At 53.7% G+C, this 25333-nt stretch overlaps 1 protein-coding gene across 2 annotated transcripts in view; it reads right to left on the bottom strand.

Moving 5' to 3' along the window:
- SELENOI (selenoprotein I) overlaps positions 1 to 21003 on the bottom strand; it is a 29575-nt gene extending 8572 nt beyond the window's left edge. For both annotated transcript variants that reach the window (XM_071417155.1, XM_071417157.1), the window contains exons 1-5: positions 20815 to 21003; positions 5200 to 5268; positions 4801 to 4909; positions 2511 to 2585; positions 944 to 1206 (exon numbers count right to left, since the gene is read on the bottom strand). In XM_071417155.1, the coding sequence (XP_071273256.1) occupies positions 944 to 1206; positions 2511 to 2585; positions 4801 to 4909; positions 5200 to 5268; positions 20815 to 20862 (564 nt within the window). In that variant the 5' untranslated portion in view covers positions 20863 to 21003. The remainder of the gene's footprint in view (positions 1 to 943; positions 1207 to 2510; positions 2586 to 4800; positions 4910 to 5199; positions 5269 to 20814) is intronic.
- Between the last annotated feature and the right edge of the window lie 4330 nt (positions 21004 to 25333).

Below are 25333 nucleotides of genomic sequence, written 5' to 3'. Positions count from 1 at the left end.
AAGCTCACCAGGGCTATTTCAGCTTTAATAGTCCCCTGAAGCTGGGTGGAACACGCTGCTCTGCCCTCCACCCCTGCCTTTCTCCAGCAGGCAGCTCAAAGACCTGGGTTAAGCAACATTTTGGGAGAAAGGATCAGAGTACAGTCAGGGACCAGCTCTGGTCTCCTTGTAGTAGGAGAAATGATTATTCCAATTAATGCAGCTGCATTAATTGAACTCTCCTTCCAACTCGCTGCATTTCCCACCCAGCACCTGACAAACCAGAGGATAAATAAATGGACATAAGATAATGAGTTAAAAGGAAGAAGCTTTTTTAAAATGAGGGTGATTGCCCAGAGAAGCTGTGGCTCCCTCATCCCTGGAAATGTCCAGGGCCAGGCTGGACAAGCTTGGAGCCCCCTGGGCTGGAGGAAGGCACTGCCAGCAGTCCAGGTGAGCTGCCTCACCCCCAGGTCCCAGTTCTCTTCAGGAAGAGCTTCCTGCAGAGAATTCCTTAAGGAGGGATGGACACACCAACACCCCAAGGGGTCCATCACCATCAGTCTCAACACCCACTGCCCAGGGACCATGGTCTGGAGGGGGCACCGCCCCAGGAATCTTTGCTTCAGGAACAGCAATTAACAAGCCAATTACCTCTGCTGAATTTTTGAAATTTTGGTACTACCCAGATCCTGGTAAGTACCAAAAGGCATCCCAAACCTCCAGGCTTTACCCACACTGATACCACATAGGGAACTACATAAAGCACCAATTCCAGTGGGCAGAAGATGCAGGAAGCAGGGAGAGGAGAGCCAAAGCCACGTCCATCCTTCCAGCCTTGTTTGTCATGGAGACTCCACGTCCATGGACTGACTCCATGCCTGACAAGGCTTTGGATCCACAGCAGAACACATCCCTCAGCGGGCAGCACTGCACCCCGCAGCTTCCAAGGGCGTGAACTCACCACCTGGCTGACGTCATATCCCCAGGGCAGGAAGAGAATCCCTGTGTTATACTTCTCCCAGTGGGAGAGGATGAAGGAAAACAAGACCACCCAGAGCAGGAGGTAGAGCACGAAGACGCTGACGCCGGTGGAGCCGCGGCCGAAGGTGGAGTAGACGGTGACCACAAAGTACACGCAGGCCCAGCTGTCCAGGCCGTGGTCAAAGAGCTCTCCCAGGGGCGTGCTGGAGTTGGTCCGGCGTGCCTGCTTGCCATCAACACCATCTGGCAAGAGGGAGACAGAAATGGATGATGTGGTAAAGTCTTTGAGCCAGGTCTTAGGAGCTCTCGGAGAAATACATCACACCTGAGGTAGCTCAGCTACCCGGAACGGCAGGAAATCAGCAGGATGGCTTCTGAGGTGGTGTTGGAAATAGAAAAAGGTTTAATAAAAGGCAAATTAACAAAGCTCTTTCAGAGAAAAAATGAGCTGGAGGCAAGAGGTTCTTGCTCCTGCTAAAGTACCCCACAAAAGCGATTATTTCCTTTGCTCTCTTCTTTTTCTAGTGAATTAACCAGGTGGGACCTCTTGGCCTCTGTCTAATTGGACAGCCCCAGGTCTGAGGTGAAGTCCCAAAGGTCCTATGAGGTGTCTTTGTACCAAATTGGGAGAAAAACTTCTGGGCTTTGTTGCCTTTTTAAGCAGATAAAGAATAATTCAGTCACTCCATCAACAGGGGGCACATTCCTACACATGGAGCTCTCCTGGACACTCCACACAAAGCAATGGGCCAGGGAACAGCAGCTTTCCCCACCTCCACCCTCAATCAGTGAGTGGACTTCCCATCCCTGCTCCATGGCAGGCTGGAAAATGGAACAGCCTGATGAAATTTTATTTATTTCCTTGTATTTCCTTTCTATTCCTTAAGGCAGCCTCTTCCTGTGCCTAAGGGAGGTCCAAGAGAGCTGGAGAGGGACTTGGGACAAGGGATGGAGGAACAGGACACAGGGAATGGCTTCAAAGTGGAAAAGGGGAAATTGGGGTGGGATATTGGGGAGGAATTCTTGGCTGTGAGGCTTTGGCACAGGTTGGCCAGAGAAACTGTGACTGCCCCTGGGTCCCTGGGAGGGTCCAAGGCCAGCCTGGATGGGGGTTGGAGCAACCTGGTGTCAGATTAGGCATGTTTACATAGCCGTGTTTTGATTGTTTACAAACAAATGCATACTGTGTGAACCTTTATCAGACTTCAAGAATTCTCTACAAATTCATTTCCTACATTTGGGATAGTGGAAAGCGTCCCTGCCCATAGCAGGAGGTAGAACCAGAGGATTTTGCAGGTCCTTTCCAACCCAAACCATTCTGGGATGATCTGATTATTTAGAGCAAATCTAAGACAGAGTTTCACAGTTCACCTCAAAGTCAGTTCCAGTATCCTCCTTTCCCACCAGATGCTCTGGGACAACTTCCTTGTCTCCAAACTGCAAAGCAGCTCCCAGAAACTGCTGGGAGCACAGAATGTAACACTTCCCATGGGGAGAGAGGGGACAACACAAGCACAGCACGAGTGGGTGACCCTGAGAACTCTTACCTAACGTGTAGGCCATGAAGTTGAGGAGCCCCACCACGATCCACACGCCGTTTGGAACGTGCTGGTGATCAGGAGCTGCAGGGATCAGACAGACCAGAGTCAGGACAGTTCAGGATGTGCTCCCTGAGGGTTTCTTTTGGCCCAAAAAGCACAGCCACAAGGACTCAAACAGCAAATCTGGGATGTGAGCTTTGCAGGATGTGATGGCAGAGCTGCCCCATAACAGCTCATGAAACCAGGTCAGTGAGGACTTTGCCTTTCAGGATATGTTTGTCCTTTGCTCCCAGCTCCCCAAAATCATGGGATCTGAGAGCTGGGGCCAGTTCTGCAGTGCCACTGCAGGCACTGTGTGTGCAGAGGACACTCCTCAGTCACTGGCTCACAGAGCATCCAGGGCAGGCTCTTGGATGTGGCAACTCCCTGCCCCCGCAGGAACATGCCAGGATTCCCCACCCAGTCTCCAGTCCCATCCTGCCAATGGAAACCCAGCTCTTCCCTAGCAGCACCTCCACCTCCTCCAGCAGGGCTGGGGCAGCCAGCCAGCAGAGCTGGCTGCACCTCACCCCATACCCACACTCGTGCACCAAGGCTTTGTGAAATTTCCTGGGATCACACACCTTCCATTTCTCCTCTGATGGACAATGTTTGATTTTGTATCATGAGAAAAATGGAATGAATGTGAACATGATCCAGATTGAAGCTACCACTCAAAATAAAATCTAATTTGGGACTTTCAGCATGCTGATTAATACCCACACTGTGTTGGTTGTGGTAGAAGCAGGGTAACAGCCCATTCTTCTTGCCCAGCACCTTTCTCCCCTGTTAATATCTATTTCCTAATGGATCTCATGGTAGGCTGCAACCAGGGAGCCCAAAGAGAAGGGCAGGAGGAGGCATGGATCCTTGGCACAGGGAGGGCACAGGGAGGCCTCCTGGGGGAACAGTGACCCTGTGAAATGTCACCTCCTGTTTCCTTCCAGCAGCAAAGGGAGGGAGGGCATCACATCTGCAAAGCCATCCAAGGAGGAGGGAAGGCACAAAATTCTGGAGCAGCACCAGGAAAAGTTCTCTCTCCAAGCAGGACATGCAAAACATGTATGTGAAAGGGTCCCAAGCCATGAGCTTCTCCATCCTTCCAAAGGCAATTTTTGAGAGGCTGGGAGAGTTGGGGATGCCCTGCCTGGAGAAGAGAAGGCTCCAGGGAACTCTTAGAGTCCTTCCAGGGCCTCAAGAGCCTCCAGGAGAGCTGGAGAGGGTGAGACAAGGGCCTGGAGGGACAGGATAAGGGGGAATGGCTTTCCATTGCCAGAGGGCAAGATTAGATGGGACACTGGGGCTTGGAGCAACCTGGGATAGTGGAAGGTGTCTCTGGCCCTGGCAGGAGGTGGGACTGGATGGGCTTTAAGGTTCCTTCAACCCAAACCATTGTGGGGTTCCATGATTCTGGATGTCTGATGTCCTGGGGGTTTTCACCTTGAGCTACTGACAGCTTTTGTTCTCATGGCTCATGGACCTTAACAGCCCAAACCCTGGCCAACAGCCACAGGTGTCACCTGAACCTTCACCAGCTTTGACCTGTCTACCCATAAAGGCAATCCCAAGAAAGCAGGATTTCTGCCAAGTAACTGTTTTGGTGATGGGTCCAGTTTAGAACTCCACAAACTCCCCTGAGCAACCTAAACCAGACCTGGCAGGGTCTAAGGGAGAGAAAAACATGGAGGAGAAGCTCCTGAGAATTTATCACACTGCATTAATCCTTTCCCTGGGACTCCTCCATGTGCAAAGGAACACAACTGAACTATTGGATTCGCAGGCAGATGAACATGGGGACTGTTAGAAAAGTTTAAAGCTGTGAATGGTGAAGCTCAGAAAGAGGATTTGGCCTTGTTAGTCTGATGTGCTGCTGGTTTTGCCAAGAGGGGAACGAGCTGGGATGGGAAGAACAAGGCTCTACCTGCTGATTTCAGGGAAGCAGCATTTCCTAACATTTTCCTGTTGGATTTTCAAACACGAGCACTGGGTTGATTGCTCTGCAGGCAGAGCCAATTCCAGCCCAAGATTCCAGCTGTCTCCTCCTCCCTGTCCCACCCACTGGCAGCCAGGAGCACCTTTCCCTGGCAGCCGGAGGGAAGGTGCCACACCTGGACAAGTCCTTGTCACAAAACCCAGCGAGTTCAACCCCCTCCTCTGTCCCAGTCACTTTGGGAAGGTCCAGACCCAGAGGCCTCACCAATTCCCAGCAGAGGAGGTGACACAGATTTCCCACCTGACCAGGAACATGCAGCCTTACCAGAAGCATAAAAGTCAGGGTCGAAGTATGCCATGAGGAAGAAGTTGAAGACAAGCAGCAGGAAGCCAGAAAACGTTATCAAATTTGGGGCCAGCCAGGTAGGGAAGATCTATGGGAAAGCAGCAAAAGAACAGATGAACTCATTAAAACATGGACTGAGGAGCAGGCGCTGCTCCAGCCATGGTTGCACTGTCTGGGTGTTAGACAACACTGCCAGGAGCAGCTGCAGCATCCTGGGGCAGCAGGAAGCGTGGGGCTGGGATGCACAGGCATTCAGGGATTGGGGGCAGGCTGCAGGCAGCCCCTCACTCATTAGTGGCACCACAAACGAAGCAGCTGATGGTGTTACAGAGCTGAGCTGGGCTGTGCTGTCCTGCTCAGGGTGGGACAGGGACTCACCTTCACGATGGCGTTCCAGAAGGGATGCATCACATACAGGGACAGGGGGTTGCTGTCCACGGCGCTGTACTGGGAAAGGGAAACAAAAACCAACAGTTAGGGCTCCAGCAACCTGCAGAAACAGCCAGACATCTGGAATCTTCTGAGCCACATCTGTGTGGAACCCCCACAGGGCTCCTGATGCACCCCCCGCCCTTTGGAAATGCCAGATCCAGCTCTCCGAGTGGACACAGGCAAGGAGCAAAATGCTGATCCTTTCAACTGCTTCCAACTGCTCTGTCCCACCTGGGTGAGGAGAAATGCTCTGGGTCCCCTCAACAGTGCCATCTGTCACCTCTGGAAATGCCAGATCCAGCTGAGTGGACACAAGCAAGGAGCAAAATGCTGATCCTTTCAGCTGCTTCCAACTCCCTCTGCCCCACCTGGGTGAGGAGAAATGCTCTGGGTCCCCCCAGCAGTGCCATCTGTCACCTGCTCTGCTGTGACCCCTTTGTTATCTTGCTGGTCCCAGTGTCCATCCTCACTTCCAGCAGTGGGACTGGGAGCCCCTTGAGCAGGATGGGTCTCAGAGGGTCCCTCTTCACTGAGGAGCTGAGATTTCACCAGAGGCAGCTTTGGGAATGGGGAGGGAAAGCTCGTACCCCTCACCCCACCACTTTCATGACATTTGAGGTGCTCAGGGCGTGTTTGTGGTGGGGGAAATAAAAATAGAAATAAAAAATCAAAGATCTAGACAAGGCATGAAACAACTTCCAGAGAGAAAGTTAAAATTTGACATCATTTGGCTCTCAAGAGCAGCACGAGCCATTATCTGCTCTCACAGCCCCCTCCAAACACAGATTACCCTGGCTGAAGTCCTCTTCTCCCAGGAACACTTTTATAAGGATCCCAAGAACAATTCCACAGGCTACCAAACTCCTGGGCTCACATGCTCAGTGCTGGGCTGGGGAGAACCTGCTGCTCACCCACCTGCTTGGGACAGCACCCCAGCTCCAGCACAGCACCTGCCCGAGTCCATTTGCAACCACAGAATCCCAGAGTGGTTTGTGTGGGAAGGAACCTTCCAGAAACTCCAGTGCCAGCCCCTGCCATGAGTAGGGACAGCTCCCACTGTCCCAGGCTGCTCCCAGCCCCAGGGAGATCCAAACTGATGGGGGACCAAGGCCCAACCTGGCCTTGGGCACTGCCAGGGATCCAGGGGCAGCCACAGCTGCTCTGGGCACCCTGTGCCAGGGCCTCACCCCCTCACAGCCAAGAATTCCTTCCCAATATCCCACCCAAATCCCTTTTTCCACTTTGGAGCCATTCCCTGGCTCCTGTCCCTCCAGGCCTTGTCCCCAGTCCCTCTGCAGCTCTCCTGGAGCCCCTTTAGGCTCTGAGCTCTCCCTGGATCCTTCTCCTCTCCAGGTGAGCACCCCCAGCTCTGCCAGCCTGGCTCCAGAGCAGAGGGGCTTCAGCCTTTGGAGCAGCTCTGTGGCCTCCTTTGGACTCATCCCACCAGGTACCACATTTGGTTTGGTTGGTAAAAGGAAACCCCTCAGCAAAGAGCAGCTCCAGGTGTGCCCCCCCAGCCCATGGCCTTGAACCAGCCCCTGTCACTGCAGCCATGGATTCCTCCAACCTGCTCCTCTCCTTGTCTGCATTCTCCACTTTTCCCTGGAAGCAGAGGAGTGGTGGGAAAGGGCAAAGCAGCACCCCCCAAGAAACAAACCAGGACCAAGAAGGGATTAAAGGACCAAGCTGGGTCTTGCTGGGATCCCATCCTACAGCATTTGCTCCCAGCTGGGTGAATCCCACCCTTGGCAAGGATTTCTGTAGCCCCTCCCAGCCCTCCCTGTGCAGGGTCAGTCCATCTCCCTGGGATTCAGCCCCAGAGGTTGTGTCCCCACAGGAGCAGCAGAGCAAGAAGGAATAAACCCCAAAGCCTATGGAGGCAACTCTAAGCTGCAAGGAATTTCCATCTCAGCTTAATGCAATTTCGGGGGGCAGAATTCCAAATGCTTTACAAGATAATAGGATTTGAAGCACCACTTAGGGGAGGAGGAGAGACTGATTTAATCTCATTATCCCCAAAACAGCCTGGAACAAGAAAACAGATGCAAGGCTTGGAAGATACCTCAGGGAAATTTCAGCGGCCTCATGGCTGGGGAAGTTTCCCTCTCTCCCTGCAAGAACTGGGGATAATATTCAATAAAGAGCTTTTCCCCATGGCCACACGTGTTCCCACCTTGCTTGCAGAACTCAAAGAGCTGGCAAGAGCAGTTTCCTGGACAAAGGGCAGCTGCTCTGCAGAGGTTTGCTGATGCAACCATGGAACTATGGAATATCCTGGGTCAGAAGGGACCCACAGACAAGGAGGATGGAGTCAAAGCCCTGTCCCTGCCCAGACCCCCAACAATCCCACCCTGGGCATCCCTGACAGCATTGTCCAAATGATCCTGAAGCTCTGGCAGCCTCAGGGCCGTGCCCATTCCCTGGGGAGCCTGGGCAGTGCCCAGCACTGTCTGGGGGAAGAACCTTTCTCAATATCCAACCTAAACCTCCCTGGGACAGCTCCAGGACCCTCCCTTGGGTCCTGTCCCTGTCACAGAGGGCAGAGATCCTCCTGTCCCTCAGGAGGAAGCTGTTGACATCCATGAGCTCTCCTCTCAGTCTCTTCTCCAGCTGAACAAGCCAAGTGCCCTCAGGCACTCCCTGTGTGGCCCCTCCAGACCCTTCCCCACTGGGTCTGTGCCCCTCTGGATGCTCTCCCACAGCTTTGGATCCTCCCTATGCCCCCCAGCTCCTGCCAGGCTCCAGCCAGGACACCTCTCTGTGTGCTGAGCAAGGCCAGCCATGCTGTGCCCGCTCTGGGGACACCCTGGGGCACAGGGACAGCAGCAGGGCTGGCTCTGGTGCCAGGCTGGCTGCCACCCTTGGGGACAGCACTCTGGACAGCCAGGACACGGCTGCCTGCCCAGGACAGCTGCTCCCAGAATACCAATGAGCTGCCAGGCCCCTTCAGGGACAGATCCCAAGACATCTTGGCCATGCCCAGCCTCCTCCAGCTGCTTTTCCTCGTCAGGGTCTTCCTTACAAACATTACTAAAGTTGTCCCTTCCACCTCTTCACCTGTGAAGCCCCAAACAGAGCAGTGTTTGAGCCTGGCACTGGCTCCATCATTCTCTCACCTCATCCTCACTGGAAATCAGTGTCACCTTCTGTATTTTGGACCTCCACACACTGGTCTAGTGACTCACATCCCTCTATAAATCGTTCTTCTATCACGACCAATGATTGCAAACCGGCCTGGACTCTGGATTACTGCCCCCTTTTCAGGGAAAGAAGGTTAAAGGAAAAGGAGAAGTGCCCAGAAGGAATTTCAAGCACCCCAGAGTCTCCTTCCCCAAGCAGCCAGGCATTTGTAAATGGCCCTGCTCTAAAATAGCTCCGTGCTCACAGACACAGCTTCTCCTCATGGCTGCAGGGAGGAGCCAAGCAGCCCAGACAGCTCCCTTGGGATTGGGGTCAGAACTCCTCAGGGAAAGAGCAAAACCAGCAGCAACAATCCCTGGCAGCACACAGGAGCCTCCTGTCCCTGCCAGGATGGCTCCAGGGAGCCACGGGCACCCCAAGAGTTGGGGACAGGCCCGGTGGCTGTGGTGCCATCGCAGACGAGCTGGCTGGCGTCCTTATGGGATTTACAGACACAAATGGCTTGTATGGCTTCAACCCAACATCAATCCTGCAACCAGGACACCTCTGGGAGATCCAATTATGTGTCCAAAGAGGAAAAAAATACAGATTTATAGCCCAGATTCTACTAATGGTCTTCCTGTCCCGGAAAAAACAATTGTGCTTTGAAGTAATCTGGTTACCCAGAGCCAGCAGCAGAACAAGCACTGCCATAGAACCCTGCAGAATCCTGAGCTGGGAGGGACCCACATGGGTCACCAGGTGCAGCTCCTGGCCCTGCAGAGGACATGCCAAGGATCCCACCATGGGCCTGGTGTGATTGACCCCATCACTGCTGTCTGAGCCCAGAGGGGTTGGGGTGTGACACCCAGGTGGGCTGGGGCAGCACAGCACTGGTGGCACCTGTGCTGAGGACAGCAAACAAAGATGGATTTGTACAGGATTTGTACATCCCATCTTGCTCCAGGCAGGATCAGGGCACTCAGCAGAGCTGCTCCAGCAAGTCCACAAGGGCTGCTACCTGCAAATCTCCTTAAATACAAAGAGGGCACAAGGCTAAGAACCTTCTCCCCTCTTCTCCCCTCAGGCTCAAGATAAGGCAGGAGGCAGAGAAAACTCAACCAATCCCAGCGAGCAGAGCTGTGCCAGGTAAAACAAGGCACATTTGCCCTATGCCCACCCTTGGCCAGCATGTGAGGAGTCACCTCACCCTTTAATGGTACTGATTAACTCGAGCCCTGTTTGCCTTTTCCAAGGTCACTTCTCAGCTGGCACCAGAAGGGAGAGTGTTGGCAGTGCAGAGCTGCCCCCACCACATGAGCCCTTGGGTTTGGAAGCTGCAGGAAGGGTGTGGAGGTTGTGGATGTCCTGGCTGTGTGTCCCAGCTGCAGCTTCAGCATGTCCCTCCTCCTGCCTGGGCTGCACTGTGCAGGGTTCAGACATCCAGCAATGAAAGATGCTCCAAAACACAGCAGAAAGTCACAGAATCACTGAGGCTGGAAAAGTTCTCTCCAAATATTGAGTCAAACCATCCTCTGGCACTGCCAAGGCCACCGCTGCCCCATGTCCCCTGGTGCCACATCCACAGGGCTTTGAAATCCCTGCAGGGATGGAGACTTCAGCACTATCCTGGGCAGCTGTGCCAGGGATGGACAGTCTTTTCCAGGAAGGAATTGTTCCCAAAATCCAACCTGAGCCTGCCCTGGCACAGCCTGAGGCCATTTCCCCTTGTCCTGTCCCTGTCCCCTGGGAGCAGAGCCCGACCCCCCCTGGCTGTCCCCTCCTGGCAGGGACTTGTGCAGAGCCACAAGGGCCCCCTGAGCCTCCTTTGCTCCAGGCTGAGCCCCTGCCCAGCTCCCTCAGCCCCTGCTGGGGCTCCATTCCCTGCCCAGCTCCCTCAGCCCCTCCTGGGGCTCCATTCCCTTCCCAGCTCCATTCCCTTCCCTGGCCACGCTCCAGCCCCTCCAGGACTCTCCTGTCAGGAGGGGTCCAGAGCTGCTCCAGGATCCAACTTTCTTTTCCCAAAGAATTACAAGAATTACAGCAGAAAATCACTCTCTTGTTGGCAGAAGCCCAGCAGTGAACACCTGCAGGGTCCCAGCAAGGCCAGAGCCCCATTCCCCAGTAAGGAACTGCCACACTCAGCAGAAAGCTCCCTCCTGCTCCCCAGCCCCCACAGCAGATGCTAATTCATTGGGAAAACCACATTCCTGCCCTGCCAACACACTCTGATATTCACAGCCTTGCTTCTCAGACATCAGCTGGAGACTCATGGAATCTCAGATTGCTTTGGATTGAATGGCCCTTAAAGCTCATCCAGTGCCACCCCTTGCCACGGCAGGGACACCTCCCACTGTCCCAGGTCACTCCAAGCCCCATCCAACCTGGCCTGGAACGCTTCCAGGGGTGAAACAGCCACAGCTGCTCTGGGCACCCTGTGCCAGGGCCTGCCCACCCTGCCAGGGTGGAGTTCAGTGCAGTCTCTCCCTCCAGCCCAGCAGCTCCAGCAGGCTCTGCCTCTGTCCTGGCACTGGAATCACCCCGGGGTGGGAAGGAGCTGACCAGGTCCTGACCCCATCCCACTCTTGTGTTGTGTTGGGGAAGTCATTTCCCCACGGATACATCAACACTTGATGCTCTGGTAAGAATCCTGCAAATTCCAGCTGCATCCAGGAGCTCTCTGTGCTTGGGAGCAGCAAATATCCATGAATATGGGTCACCAGTGCTTCTGCTGCAGTGGGAGGTGATCAGCTGCACAGGGCTGCACAGAGGGTGAGCTCAGGGCTGGGAATGATGAACCTTCAGGGATGCAGGTAGGAGAGGATCAGTCAGCAATGACCCTCTGGAGGGGCAATGGAGGGATCAGAGCAGTGATTTGGGGGAGGGGAAAAAAAGAGTCAAAAATGCAGGAAAAGGAAACTTGTTACAATAACACTAGGACAGCCAGAAGAATTTCCTAGGTTGCCAGAGCTGGTCTGGGCTTCAAAAAAATAGAGAGGGGGGATCAGACCAGGTCTGTGTGCCCAAAGAGGGACCAGGAGAGCAAGGCAGTGACAGCAGAGAAGGCAGCAGCCTCTCACCACCCCCAAGCTTCCACAGCCCTGTGCTCTCCCCAAGGGCATATATCCAAACCTGCTGCCTGCAGGGGCAGTGAGCTGCCCTGGCACCTCCAGGCTGGGATACCCCTCACAGAGGCCATGAGCCTCCAGGGCCATCAAACACTGGCAAGACCTCAGCCCCTCTGGAGAGCTGGATTTGATCCCAACCCACCAACCACGAGAACAGGACAGGGGAATGGCCTGAAGCAGAGGAGGGTGGGTTTAGATTAGGCCACAGGAAGGAATTATTCCCTTTGAGGGTGGGCAGGCCCTGGCACAGGGTGCCCAGAGAAGCTGTGGCTGCCCCTGGATCCCTGGCAGTGCCCAAGGCCAGGCTGGATGGGGCTGGGAGCAGCCTGGGATAGTGGAAAGTGTCCCTGCCCCTGGCAAGGGTCGGAATTGAATGATCTTTAAGTCACTTCCCATCCAAACCCAACCAAATTATTCTGTGATAATGCACAAGTCAGTGGAATAAAAGAGAATTTCTTACAATCCCTAGAAAAAGAAATCAAGTTGAACTTTTCTATTCAAGGAAGCCACAAGCCCAGACACACCAGGAGATGATTCCAGGTAAAGCAAGGCACTGCAGGCAAGAAGGGGCAATGCTACCCCCAAGTTTCAACATTTTCCAAAGGTTTTAACCTTTTTTTCCAAAGCACATTTCTGCCTCTCTCTCATCCCGCCTCTCCACAAAGAAGAAATTCACAATTAACAGGAAAAAGCCCACACTTGACATCCAGCTTTGTGCAAGATGTGGAGCAGAGTGAGTCAGGTCACTGACACAAACCCTTGTAACCACTTTTGGAGCCAGCCATGGGAAGTGATACTTGAATTTCCACAATGCCCCCCCAGTTTTCTTCCAAACCCTCTGGACAGCCAAAGACTTGCTGTTCATTAGCCATGAGTAACTTTTCTGATGGAATCCCCTGTAGCCAAGACTCAACAGACACCAGTAAACATTGCAGCAAACTTTCAGTGCAATTAAAGAGCCCCAAAGATGGGCTGACAAGCGGCCCACGCTCTGTTTAAGTGAGAGTTATGCACACCTTGCAACACTCAAGGCATAAACTGGGACCCAGACCTGCTCTGCATGCCAAGGAGAGAGGGTGGAAAAGCCACAGAGCCAAAGGCAGCAGCAGGCTTAGCACTTGTCACCACTTCAACTGCTCCTTCAGGCCTGTGGCTGCTCATCACGGCTCCTCTGTGCCCACACTGACAGCTGGGATTGGCAGTGCAGCTTCCTGCTGCTCCACTGGGCTCACATCCATGAGAAATCTGCAACCTCCTGCCTCAGGTGGGCCAAGGATGCAGGATGTGTGCAGCGGGAAATGGGCACAGCAGGAGCTGTGTCCTTCACCTGCACCCCAAGGGAAGAGCCCAGAGGGGACAGGACAAGGAACCCAGGAAGATGGGCAGCACCTGGCTGTGTGTGCTGGCACCTGGAAGCCCCCAGGCCTGGGCTGATCCCCCAGTGTGGGCAGCAGGAAATGGGGGATCCTGCCCCTGTGCCCAGGTGAGAGCCCACCTGCCCTGGGCATTCCAACAGCACAAGGACCTGGGGCTGCTGGACAGAGCCCAGAGGAGCCACCAGAGCTGCTCCAGGGCTGGAGCCAGGCTGGGAGAGCTGGGGGTGCTCACCTGGAGAGGAGAAGGAGCCAGGGAGAGCTCAGAGCCCCTGGCAGGGCCTGAAGGGGCTCCAGGAGAGCTGCAGAGGGACTGGGGACAAGGCCTGGAGGGACAGGAGCCAGGGAATGGCTCCCAGTGCCACAGGGCAGGGCTGGATGGGATCTTGGGAAGGAATATTCCCTGTGAGGGTGGTGAGGTCCTAGCACAGGATGCCCAGAGCAGCTGTGGCTGTTCCGTCCCTGGAAGTGTCCAGGGGAGCTGTGGCAGCCAACACAACCACAAGCTGCCTGTGCCTGGGCAAGTCATTGTCTCATACAAAAACCCACACAGGTTTGAAGTTCCTCCTAGAAACCCTGCACTGAAGATGCAGTAGGTCCTGACCACAAAGAGCTTCATCACCACCACTGTGTGGCTAAAACAGGCGAGTTTGGGAATCCCTCAGCACACATGGTCGGTACCTTTGACACCCTGTAGAGCAAAGGCCACTGCTCAGAAACCAGCAGCACCTCGGCTGCAATTTCAGGGCTGCTGTGGGTGAAGAGATGCAAACACAGCCAGAGCAAGTGCCAGGAGTGGCACCCAGCTCATCACCCATCAAAACCCTCCAGCATGTCAGAAGTGTCCCTAGAAAGCAGCACAAATCCCCTCCCCTCATCTCATTGCTTAGCACGGGGGAGAAGCTCAGCCAAGGCTCGTGAGCTGAGTCGCTCCCAGTTAATCCATGAGTGCTGCTGCTGTCTCCTCCAACCACGGCACTTTTCACACCACCAGAGCTGCAAGGGACATGCTAAGCTGGGCAGGGGCTCAAAGCCCTGAATTAAATCACAGAAAAGGAGAAGAAAGAACAAAACCGCCTCTAACTTGGAAATTCCAGAGCCTAGGAGGTGCTCAGCAGGTGCCAGGCAGCACCTTGGGAAGCTGCATGTGTCTAATGGCAGGCACACACCCAGCAGTCTCAGAGCAATGAAGAGAGCCCTTGGGGAAGGAGTTAAGTGATTCCAGAGCTGGGCTCAAAGGCTTCCCCTCCTTCTCACCCTTCCTGCTAAGGAGAAGCCCAGCTGGCAGGCTGGGGGGTGGCCTTTAATCACTGTGCCCTTGAGCCTCAGGGCCACGGCCCAGCAGCAAAACGCTTCCCTTCCTGCTTCCCTGGCTGCCCAGCGGTGCTGTTCCATCGGTCTGAGCTGCCACCGGTGCTTCTGAACACCCTGCAGAGAGAAATCTCTTCAGGGCTCCTGTTTGCAGAGCAGCCTAGAGAATCCTGCCAAGAACAGCTCCCAGCCATCTGCTTCCCACAGCCCAGCATCTGCACAGCCCAGCTCCCTGGGGCACTCCAGGTCTGGAGGAATGGGGTTTCTGCTTGAGGGGCAGAGCAACCTCTTCTTCAGGGCACAGATGGGACCAGCAGCTGGGCTCCCACCTGGAAGAAGGGTGCAAGGAAGGGAAGAGAGCATCCAGAAGGAAAATGCTTTCCACAATAAATTGCAATCCCTGAAGCCTGACCCTTGGGTGCATTCAGTGCCCCAGGTCTCCGAGCTCACCTCTGAACATCCTTTCCATCTAACACTGGGAATGAGGAATAGAGTTGTTTCCCTGTAAAAAACCCTTTAAGAACTTGAATAATCAAATGTGGGAAGGATTTTCTACAGATGGGGCCTGCCAATCACATGGAGAAGAGGCCCATTTGCTGCTCCCCCACCCAGGTTTCCCACCATCCAAATGGATGTAGTATCCATACTTTTGCCTCCTTAGAGTGTCAGCTCTTATAAACAGCATTTCAAAGGGCATCTTTAGGTCCCTTAAGGCCACCACCAGCTCCTGCTCAGACACACAGAATGGAAGGGTTTGAGGGTTTTTGGAGCAGCAGCTTTGCTATAAAAGGTCCTTCCCAAGCTTCATTTGAGTTTCCTCTTGCTGAACTCATGCTGGTTCCAGAAGCTTCTGGAGTGAGCCACCAGCATGGTTCACCTTTGGACTCAAACATGACACATGTCATCACCTTTCCTCTCCATTCCTCCTGTGTCTCAGGTAAGGAGTGGCATTCCCACCTCCTCCTTCACTGGCATTTGCTCCAGACCAAGATCCCTGAGGATAAGATCCCAGGAATGCCTGAGGCCCACGTGGCATCCTGTCAAAGCCTTGTACTTGTGCTTCCACCCAGCTCACACTGGAAGGAAACCAGGGCAGCAGACACCCATGTGCAGCCAGAGCCTCCTGCACAACACTTGTAACCCCAACACCTTCCCTGCTCCTACAGGACCTGCATCAAAGAGCCACACAGGGATCAGGGCCCCTGGAACTGTCACCTGTGGCTCCATCATCACACCAGGGACACCAGCAGAGGACAGGATCCCTCAGGGTAGAGCTGGACAACGTGGAATCACAAGCAGCTCAGACAAGGCTGGGAGAGAAAAGGCTACAGAGGAGGCAGGGCACGTGACTGGCATAGGGAAAGACAGGGACAAACCATCGGAGCTGGCTGCAAGTGCCAAGGACACGGGAAGCTGCAGAGCTGTGTCCTCACTTAGAATCATCAAATCCCAGACTGGCTTGGATGGGAAGGGACCTTAAAGCCCATCCAGTGCCATGGCAGGGACACCCTCCACTGCCCCAGGCTGCTCCAAGCCCAGTGTACAGCCTGGCCTTGGGCACTGCCAGGGATGCAGGGGATGCCCTCACTGGAAACAGCTGCTGTGGCTGTGGCAGGGGAGCTGTGGGACACAGCAGGAGCTGTGGGACACGGCAGGAGCTGTGGGACATGGCTGGAGCTGTGGGACACGGCTGGAGCTGTGGAACACGGCAGGAGCTGTGGGACACAGCAGGAGCTGTGGGACACGGCTGGAGCTGTGGGACATGGCAGGAGCTGTGGGACATGGCAGGAGCTGTGGGACACGGCTGGAGCTGTGGGACACGGCTGGAGCTGTGGGACACGGCTGGAGCTGTGGGACACGGCAGGAGCTGTGGGACATGGCTGGAGCTGTGGGACATGGCTGGAGCTGTGACAGCCTCCCCTGGCACAGGGGACACTCCTGCAGGGGCACAGTCTGTATGAGCCTGAGCTGCCCTTGCAGCCCATAGAAGCAGCGATCCATGGAATGGGTTGGGTGGGAAGGGATCTCAGAGCCCACCCAGTGCCACCCTTGCCATGGCAGAGACACCTCCCACTGTCCCAGGCTGCTCCCAGCCCCAACCAGCCTGGCCTCGGGCACTGCCAGGGATCCAGGGTGGGCACCCTGTGCCAGGGCCTGCCCACCCTCACAGGGAACAATTTCTCATTCCCAAGATCCCATCCAGCCCTGCCCTGTGGCACTGGGAGCCATTCCCTGGCTCCTGTCCCTCCAGATCCATGTCCAAAGTCCCTGTGCAGCAGAGGAAGCAAAGCAGCACAGACACCTCTGTGAACACTCCCAAGGGCCCAATTTCACACTCTCCCATACATTTACAGAAGGAGGTTGCCCAGAAGCTGGCCACAAGGCAATCTGCAGACAGCTGTTAAGAACCTGACCTCTGGCATCCAACTGCAAGTTTCCACTCAGAAATAGCAGTGCCTGGCTGCAGCTGTCCTGGCAGGGGACACCCCACACCTGACAGTAACAGAGCACTGGGGTTTGGCAGAGGACATTCAACACCCAACCAGAGCAGAGTGCCTGGATTGCTTCTCCCTTGGCATGTGGACACACAAATCCAGCTCCATGGCCTCAAAACAAGCACTGGAGATTGGATACTGAGACCTCCAGCTTGCCAGGACCAGCCATCCCCTGGGCCAGGCTGACAAGTCCCAAGAGCTGGAGCAGACACAGCTGGCATCTGTGCGGCCTCAGGGGAAGCCTCAGCAGCTGCCAGGCAGGGCTGGGACACATCACCCACAGAGCAGGATTTGGTCCCTCTGTTCCCAGTTTAGGGATATTTCCTCCAGCCAAAGAATTCCCTGCTGCAGGAGTGTTACAGGCACAGAATCCCAGGATCACTGAGGTTGGAAAAGAGCTCCCAGACCCTCGAGTCCAGCCTGTGACTGATCCCCACCTTGTCCCCAGCCCAGAGCACTCAGTGCCACATCCAGGCCTTCCTTAGACACCTGCAGGGATGGGCACCCCAAACCCCCCTGGGCAGCCCCTGCCAAGGCCTGAGCCCCCTTTCCATGCAGAAATTCCTCCTGATGTCCACCCTGAGCCTGCCCTGGCCCAGCCTGAGGCCATTTCCCCTTGTCCTGTCCCTGTTCCCTGGGAGCAGAGCCCGACCCCCCCTGGCTGTGCCCTCCTGGCAGGGACTTGTGCAGAGCCACAAGGGCCCCCTGAGCCTCCTTTGCTCCAGGCTGAGCCCCTGCCCAGCTCCCTCAGCCCCTCCTGGGGCTCCATTCCCTGCCCAGCTCCCTCAGCCCCTCCTGGGGCTCCATTCCCTGCCCAGCTCCCTCAGCCCCTCCTGGGGCTCCATTCCCTGCCCAGCTCCCTCAGCCCCTCCTGGGGCTCCATTCCCTGCCCAGCTCCCTCAGCCCCTCCTGGGGCTCCATTCCCTTCCCAGCTCCAGCCCCTGCAGGTCTCTCGTGTCAGGAAGGGCCCAGAGCTGCCCCAGCACTGGAGGTGCCCCAGCAGTGCCAGCACAGGGGACGGGCACTGCCCTGGCCCTGCTGCCACCCCAGAGCTGGCACAGCCCAGGGGCCATTGGCCTCTGGCACACCTGGGCTCGTGTCCAGCTCCTGGCACCAGCACCCCCAGGAAATCCTCTCTGGCACCATTAAACCATGACCCCCTCTCTGCCAGCTCTGCACCTTGTGCTGCACGGCTTCCTGGGGCTCAGGAGCTCCTCAGTGTCCCTGCAGCAGCAGCCAGAGAACCCTTCCCTCCCTGCCCCTGCCAGCCTGGCACAGCAGGAGCACACTCCTGCCTCACCCCCAGCCAGCAGGAACGTGCACACTGCAAACTGAAACCATCTGCACTCCTGACTCCACGGCAGGAGAGACCCAGCCAGGGCTGGAGAGGGCTGGGGATCATCCTGCAGGAAGCTCCTGTGCTCCTGCTCTGTCGGCTCCAGGGACACCAGCTCCTCTCCAAGGACAGGCTCCTTCCCTGTTGGGGACATGCTGCCCCCTCCACATTCCCTCAAATCCACTGGCTCTTCTCCAAACCGATGGTGTGTGGCCAGAGAGCTTCTGCCAGGCACAGCTCAGAGGCTGAGGCACAGCCAGGCCCTGGCACAGGGTGCCCAGAGGTGCTGGGGCTGCCCCTGGATCCCTGGAAGTGTTCCAGACCAGGCTGGACCGGGCTTGGAGCAGCCTGGGACAGTGGAAGGTGTCCCTGCTTTAAGGGTGGGAGCTTTAAGGTCCCTTCCAGCCCCATTTGTGAGTCTGACAAGGTAACCCAGCTTTGGAAGCTGCAAAGGGCACAGAGCATGCCAAGCCTCAATGCCTAAATCAAGGCTGGAATAGGTGACCCAGTACTGAGATTTGTGCTGGATCAGCCACTTTCCCAAGGCTAAAATAGCCAGGAACAAAGCTCCCCAAGGAAACAAGACACGGAGCAAGCAAGGAAGGCAGCAGGGCAGAGACACGAGTGGGGCACAGACGCTGCCCTTGGAGCACTAAGTGAACCCACCCACCTCTGCCCCAGTCTCTGCTGACTCAGTAAAGCCACAGGCTGTGGGGCAAAGCTCCTCCTGTCCTTGGGACACAGCTCCCTCAGAGCCCTGTGCTCCAAAGCAAGGCCAGGGAGCACCCCAGCAGTGCCTAACTGGGGACAGGAGTGGCTGATGCTTTTGTGCTGTGTGGGACCTTCCTCCTCTTCTGCTCCCAGATTCAACTGTGGCAGCATTTCTGTCTGAGGTGCCCTCAGGAAATAACCTGGCAGCAGTTGTGGTCCCTGCCACACGATCCAGAAGGGTGTGGAAGTTGGAGACCCCCTTGTCCCTGCACAGGTGCTGAGAGGGACAGCAGCCACCCCACCAATCCCTCCAGCAGGACTGGAAACAGGCTGAACATCCAAGAGTCTCCCTCTTGGAGCAGAAGAACTGTCTTTGCAGGAGCCAAACCAGTCCCTTTGGGAGGCCTGGCTCACAGCTGAGTGTTTTGATTACCTTTCTCCAGCACCCACACAAACCCACAGTCATTCCCTGCCTTTCTACACACGCAGACATTTTCCTGATGAACCCCCACACAGCCAGCCTTCCACAGGGAATCTCGTGCCCCTGACACATCATCCCAAGTCCCTCTCCCAAATCCATTCCTCTCCACCTCACCAGGGTGCAAGAGGAGTGTGAGCAAGCCCTGGCCACCCCAGCCCCCATGGATGGCTCCAGGAGGAGCTGTGCTCCCTGAAGGCCTCAGACTTGTCCTGATTGTCCCCACTCTTAAGTGACACTCCATGAGCCACCCTGGAATCCTTCTGGATGAATCTGGATGAATCCACCCTGGAACATGATGGGTTCCACAACAAGAGCAAAACAAAGAAGGTGAGGTGAAGCCTTTCTGCTTCATGGCTGGCATCGGAGAAGAAACAAATATGGAAAGCACTCTCCTCTCCACATAAACACTGGATGCAGCATTCCCCCCTGTTAAGGATGTCGCCTACTTTGGCCCAAAATCAGGCCCCAGGGATTTAAATGCCACAGCAGAGCCTGCTGGCACTTCCAGCAATTCCTTCCAAGGTTCCCAGCACATTGAACAAGACACAGCTTGGCACGAGGAGATGGGAATGATGTGGGTTCCATGGGTGTGACTGCAGGGAGCACCCACGGGCAGGAGCTCCATGGGGGCAGTTCCTGGGCTGGCCCTGCTCCAGGGAAACCCACAGCCCCCTCTGCAGTCCCTTCACTGGGGGGCACAGCCCCAGAGCTCGCTGTGTGCAGGGACAGGTCACCACTGCCTCCCTGGACCCCAGCCCAGGAGGAGGAGAAGCTCCCAGTCACAGCCTGATCATTCCAGCAAAGAGGGCGTCCCATGTCACACACGGTCCCACCTTTACCACACTGGTCCTCACTGCACCCACAGCCCCCCCAAATCCCGGCTCTCACTCACTGCAATTCCTCTGCCACACAGCCCCGGGTCTCTCTGCAGCCTCCCAGCCCACAAACCTCAGGTTTCACTGCAGCCATCCCCCCAAACCCCGTGTTTCTCTGCAGCCACCCCCAAACTGGGGTTCCACTGCAGAGCTCTCCGTACCCTGAAACATCTCACTGAAGCCTCACCCCAAAACCCAGGTTTCCCTGCAACGCCCCGTCCCCAAACTCCAGGTTCCCCTGCAGCCCCCTGCCACCATCCCAGGTCTCACTGCAGCACAAACTCTCTGGCCCCAAGCCCCTGGGTGTCACTGCAAAGCCACCAAACCCTGGGGCTCACTGCACCTCCCATCCCTTCCACACCCGCGTTTCAGGTCTCACTGCAGTCCCCCAAAACCCCGCACACCTCTGCAAACCCCCCCACCCCAAAACCCCACATCTCACTGCAGACCCTCCCAACACTCGGACCGCCCTACACTTCCCCTTCGCTCCCTTTAAATCTCAGCTTTCACTGCAGCCCCTCCCTCCGCCCCAAACCCCCGGACTCCCTCCACATCCCCTCCCCACAGCCCGGCTCTCCCTACAGCCCCTCCGGAGATCCCACCGCGGCTCCAGGCCCCGCTGGAGCCTCCCCTCCTCCGTGCACCCCAGCCTCCCCTCCCAGCCCCGGCCGCCCCTCAGCGCCCCCCTCACGGCGCCAGGCCCCGAGCGCGGCCCCCACCAGCGCCGCTACCTTGTACTTGCTGAAGCCGGCCAGCTGCTCGGGGCTCACGTACTCCATGCTGGCGCTCCCGCTGTTGCCGCTGCCGCCGTTCGCAGTGCTACCGGCGCTGCCGCTGTTCCCGCCGCTCCCGGGGCCGTTCCCGCTGCTCCCGGGGCCGCCGCCGCCGCATCGGCCCACCCGGCGTGGCAGTGACGTCACCGCGCCCCGCCCCGCCGCGATGGCGCCGCCTGGCGGCCGGGAGGGCCCCACGCGTGAGGGGAGCCAGAAAAGCGGGGAAAAAAAAATTCCAAAAAACACATCCAGGCCTGGCCTGGGTCAGCGTGGAGCGGTTCTCCGTGTCCTGGCACTCCAGCCCTGCTAAGAAGTCTCTCCTGGATCTCCTTTAGGTGCCAGAAAGGGCTCAAAGGTATCCCTGTACCATTCTCATCTCCCTAAGTCCTCATGGATTCCGTGTGGGAAGAGACCTTAAAGCCCATCCAGTGCCACCCCCTGCCATGGACAGGGACAATTCCACTGTCCCCGGGTGCTCCAAGTCCTGTCCAACCTGGCCTTGGACACTGCCAGGGATGGGGCAGCCACAGCTTCTCTGGGGAGGGAGGGAGAACAAGGGGAGGAAGGGAAACTAAGAGCAAAATTGGTCTTCTCAGGCCTCCCCTGTGAAAAACGCCAAGCACTTCTTTTAAAAGTCTTAAAAGTTTAATCATAATAAAGTGGTTATAAAAATAATGATACAAATTAGAGCAATAGGAATTTGGACTATCAAAGTTAGGACAATAAAGGACAATAAAAGCAAAGAATTACGAATATTCAGATGTTTTCCTCTTGAAGCATGGCTCGCTAACAAAGGGTTAACTCATAAAAGCAAGAGCCTGTTGCATATTCATATATCTCATACATGATACATTTATTCCTTTCAAACTAGGGATTTCTCTGGTTATTGTCAACTTTCCTCCTTAATCTTCTTGGCGCCTCAAAGATGTGAAGGAGGTGGAGTAAAGTTTGTCTTTTCCAATAAGGAGGCCTCTTGGGGACTTTGGTGTCTTGTTGCTGTTATCTCGGTGTGACAAATTTCTTGAGCAAGTTAGAAAAAGTATCTTACATCGTATAGTTTTTATTTTAATATTATGTTGTAGCCTTAAACTATATTTAACATGCTACTGAACATTATTAATACAATATAACTCTTTAACATAACAGATAGAATATTCATGTTCATATTTGCGAAGAGCCAATCATAAAATATGCATTTTTCACACCAGCCCTGCTAAGAAGTCTCTCCTGGATCTCCTTTAGGTACAGAAAGGGCTCAAGGGTATCCCTGTACCATTCTCATCTCCCTAAGTTCTCATGGATTCCGTGTGGGAAGAGACCTTAAAGCCCATCCAGTGCCCCTGCCATGGACAGGGACAATTCCACTGTCCCCAGGTGCTCCCAGTCCTGTTCAACTTGGCCCTGGACACTGCCAGGGATGGGGCAGCCACGGCTTCTCTGGGGAGGGAGGGAGAACAAGGGGAGGAAGGGAAACAAAGAGCAAAATTGGTCTTCTCAGGCCTCCACTGTGAAAAACGCCAAGCACTTGTTTTAAAAGTTTTAAAAGTTTAATCATAATAAAGTGGTTATAAAAATAATGATACAAATTAGAGCAATAGGAATTTGGACTATCAAAGTTAGGACAATAAAGGACAATAAAAGCAAAGAATTACAAATATTCAGATGTTTTCCTCTTGAAGCATGGCTCGCTAACAAAGGGTTAACCCATAAAAGCAAGAGCCTGTTGCATATTCATATATCTCATACATGATACATTTATTCCTTTCAAACTAGGGATTTCTCTGGTTATTGTCAACTTTCCTCCTTAATCTTCTTGGCGCCTCAAAGATGTGAAGGAGGTGGAGTAAAGTTTGTCTTTTCCAATAAGGAGGCCTCATGGGGACTTTGGTGTCTTGTTGCTGTTATCTCAGTGTGACAAATTTCTTGAGCAAGTTAGAAAAAGTATCTTACATCGTATAGTTTTTATTTTAATATTATGTTGTAGCCTTAAACTATATTTAACATGCTACTGAACATTATTAATACCATATAACTTTTTAACATAACAGATAGAATATTCATGTTCATATTTGCCAAAAGCCAATCATAAAATATGCATTTTTCACTCCAGCCCTGCTAAGAAGTCCCTCTTGGATCTCCTTTAGGTACCAGAAAGGGCTCCAGGGTATCCCTGTACCATTCTCATCTCCCTAAGTTCTCATGGATTCCGTGTGGGAAGAGACCCTAAAGCCCATCCAGTGCCACCCCCTGCCATGGACAGGGACAATTCCACTGTCCCCAGGTGCTCCCAGTCCTGTCCAACCTGGCCTTGGGCACTGCCAGGGATGGGGCAGCCACAGCTTCTCTGGGGAGGGAGGGAGAACAAGGGGAGGAAGGGAAACAAAGAGCAAAATTGGTCTTCTCAGGCCTCCCCACCCGCCCTTCCATCTCCGTGTTATAAATCAAGTCCCTTATGTCTAATTTAATAAACCACAAACTTAAAAACTAGCAGCAGTTTTAATGAGACAGAAAATTCAGCAGCAGTTTTAATTGGGTAGAATAATGCAATCAAATATAATTCAGTTGTTACAAAAAGAAATTTGGCAGTGGTTCGGGTAGCACATAAGCAAAAACCAATCGGTCGGGGTACGGGGAGGGCTTCCCACCCTGCCTCACCTACAAAGGCAAAAGGATCCAAACACAACTTATATACTGCATGCTAATATGTATTCATTGTGAAAAATGCCAATCACTTCGTTTTTTAAAATTTTAAAAGTTTAACAAATAGCAATGTAGTTAGACTAATAATAATTTGGACAATTTGGATTAGGACAATAGGAGACAATAAAAACAAAGAGTTACGGACGGTCCAGGTACCTTTTCTGGGCAAAATAAGCCTGGAAAAGGACACCCATTAACAGAGGATTAACCATTAAAAACAACAGCCTGTTGCATATTCATACAGCTCATCCATGATGCATAAATTCCATTCAAACACAGGATTCTGGCTGGGCAGTGTCAGCTGCTTCCTCTGAATCCTGACTGCATTTCAGGGCTGAGCAAGGCAGAAAGAAGTTCGTTTCTTCTGATAAGGGAGCAATAAATTATTTTTCTCTGAAAGATTTAGGTGTCCTGTGGCTGTTATCTCAGTGAGAGTACCTCATTCCTCTCTTTAAAAAAAGAATCTTACATAGCATAGTTTCTAGTTTAACATTATGTTATAACATAAAACTATATTTAACACACTACTTAAGAAAATGAATACAGCATAACTTTTTAACATAACACATATAATATTCATTTTAATATTTGTGAAAAGCCAATCATAAAACATGCATTTTTCCCGGTATGCTGTGAAAATAGTAATAAAAGTTAGGACAATAAGAGACAATAAAAAGCAAAGAATTACAGATGTCCGGGTGCCTGGCACTCTGCCAAAAAGCACACCTTGCTAGTAAAGGATTACCCTTTAAAAGCAATAATTTATTGTATATTTATATATTTCATATATGATTTAAATATTTTTTTAAACTAAGGGTGTTTCTACTTAATTTCAGCTTCGCCCCCCATCTTGTGAATCAATTTTCTTGGTTCCTCGGAGTCTGAGCTTTTCCAATAAGGAGGCAATAATTCTTCTCTTGGGATCTTAGTGTCTCTTGCTGTTATCTCTATCCAGAGAGGATCATGAGAAGAATTTCTTGACCATCTTTTCCATTCCTTGAGCTAGTTACAAAAAGTATCTTATATCACATGGTTTCTATTTTAATGTTATGCTATGGACTAAAAACTATATTTACCACACTACTTAATTTAATACAGCACTACTTAAAAGAGATTAATACAGCATAACGTTGCAGCATAACACATATAGTATTCATTTTAATATTTGCCAAGAGCCAATCATATAATATGCATTTTTCATGCCAGTGTCACTGGAAGGCACCGCATCCAAGAATTGCTGAGGTTGGAAAAGACCTTTGATCTGTTTGTGCTCCTCCCCACAGCAGGGCCTGCAAGGAAGGAGGAGCCTGATGATCCAGCTGAGGGTGACTTTGGCCAAGGAGTCCTGGCAGAGACAGGGAAAGGTGCAGAGAACGGTCTGGGTGTACTGGAGAGGGAGCTGGGACAGCTGGCACAGGTGAGGGACCCTGCACCCTCCTGATAGCCCAGGCCTGAGGCCACCCCCTCCTTGCTGCACTGGGTCCTCTCCACTGCACCCAGTTGTGGCACTGGGAACCCCACGGTCACTCCAGCAGCTGCACTGGGACATTCCCCACGCAGCCCAGGAGGTGGCACCATGGCCAGGGGCACCTCCACTCCCACTTTGGATCCCTGGATCCCAAAAGCACACCAGCTAACTGAAAACAATTTTCATATATACTTGTTCATTACATTGGTCAAATGCATATTCATGAGGATTATACATATTCAAACATTCCTTTGAATTTACATGTTTGACACTTGACCCGTCTTCTTCAAGTATGTGGCACTCTGCAGA

The sequence above is a fragment of the Agelaius tricolor genome, unplaced genomic scaffold, assembly GCF_023055355.1.
Source record: "Agelaius tricolor isolate 1412-34295 unplaced genomic scaffold, bAgeTri1.0.p SCAF_68, whole genome shotgun sequence".
Classification (NCBI taxonomy): domain Eukaryota; kingdom Metazoa; phylum Chordata; class Aves; order Passeriformes; family Icteridae; genus Agelaius; species Agelaius tricolor.
Note: the sequence above shows the minus strand (reverse complement) of the source record. Positions and strands in the feature narration are given on the sequence as shown.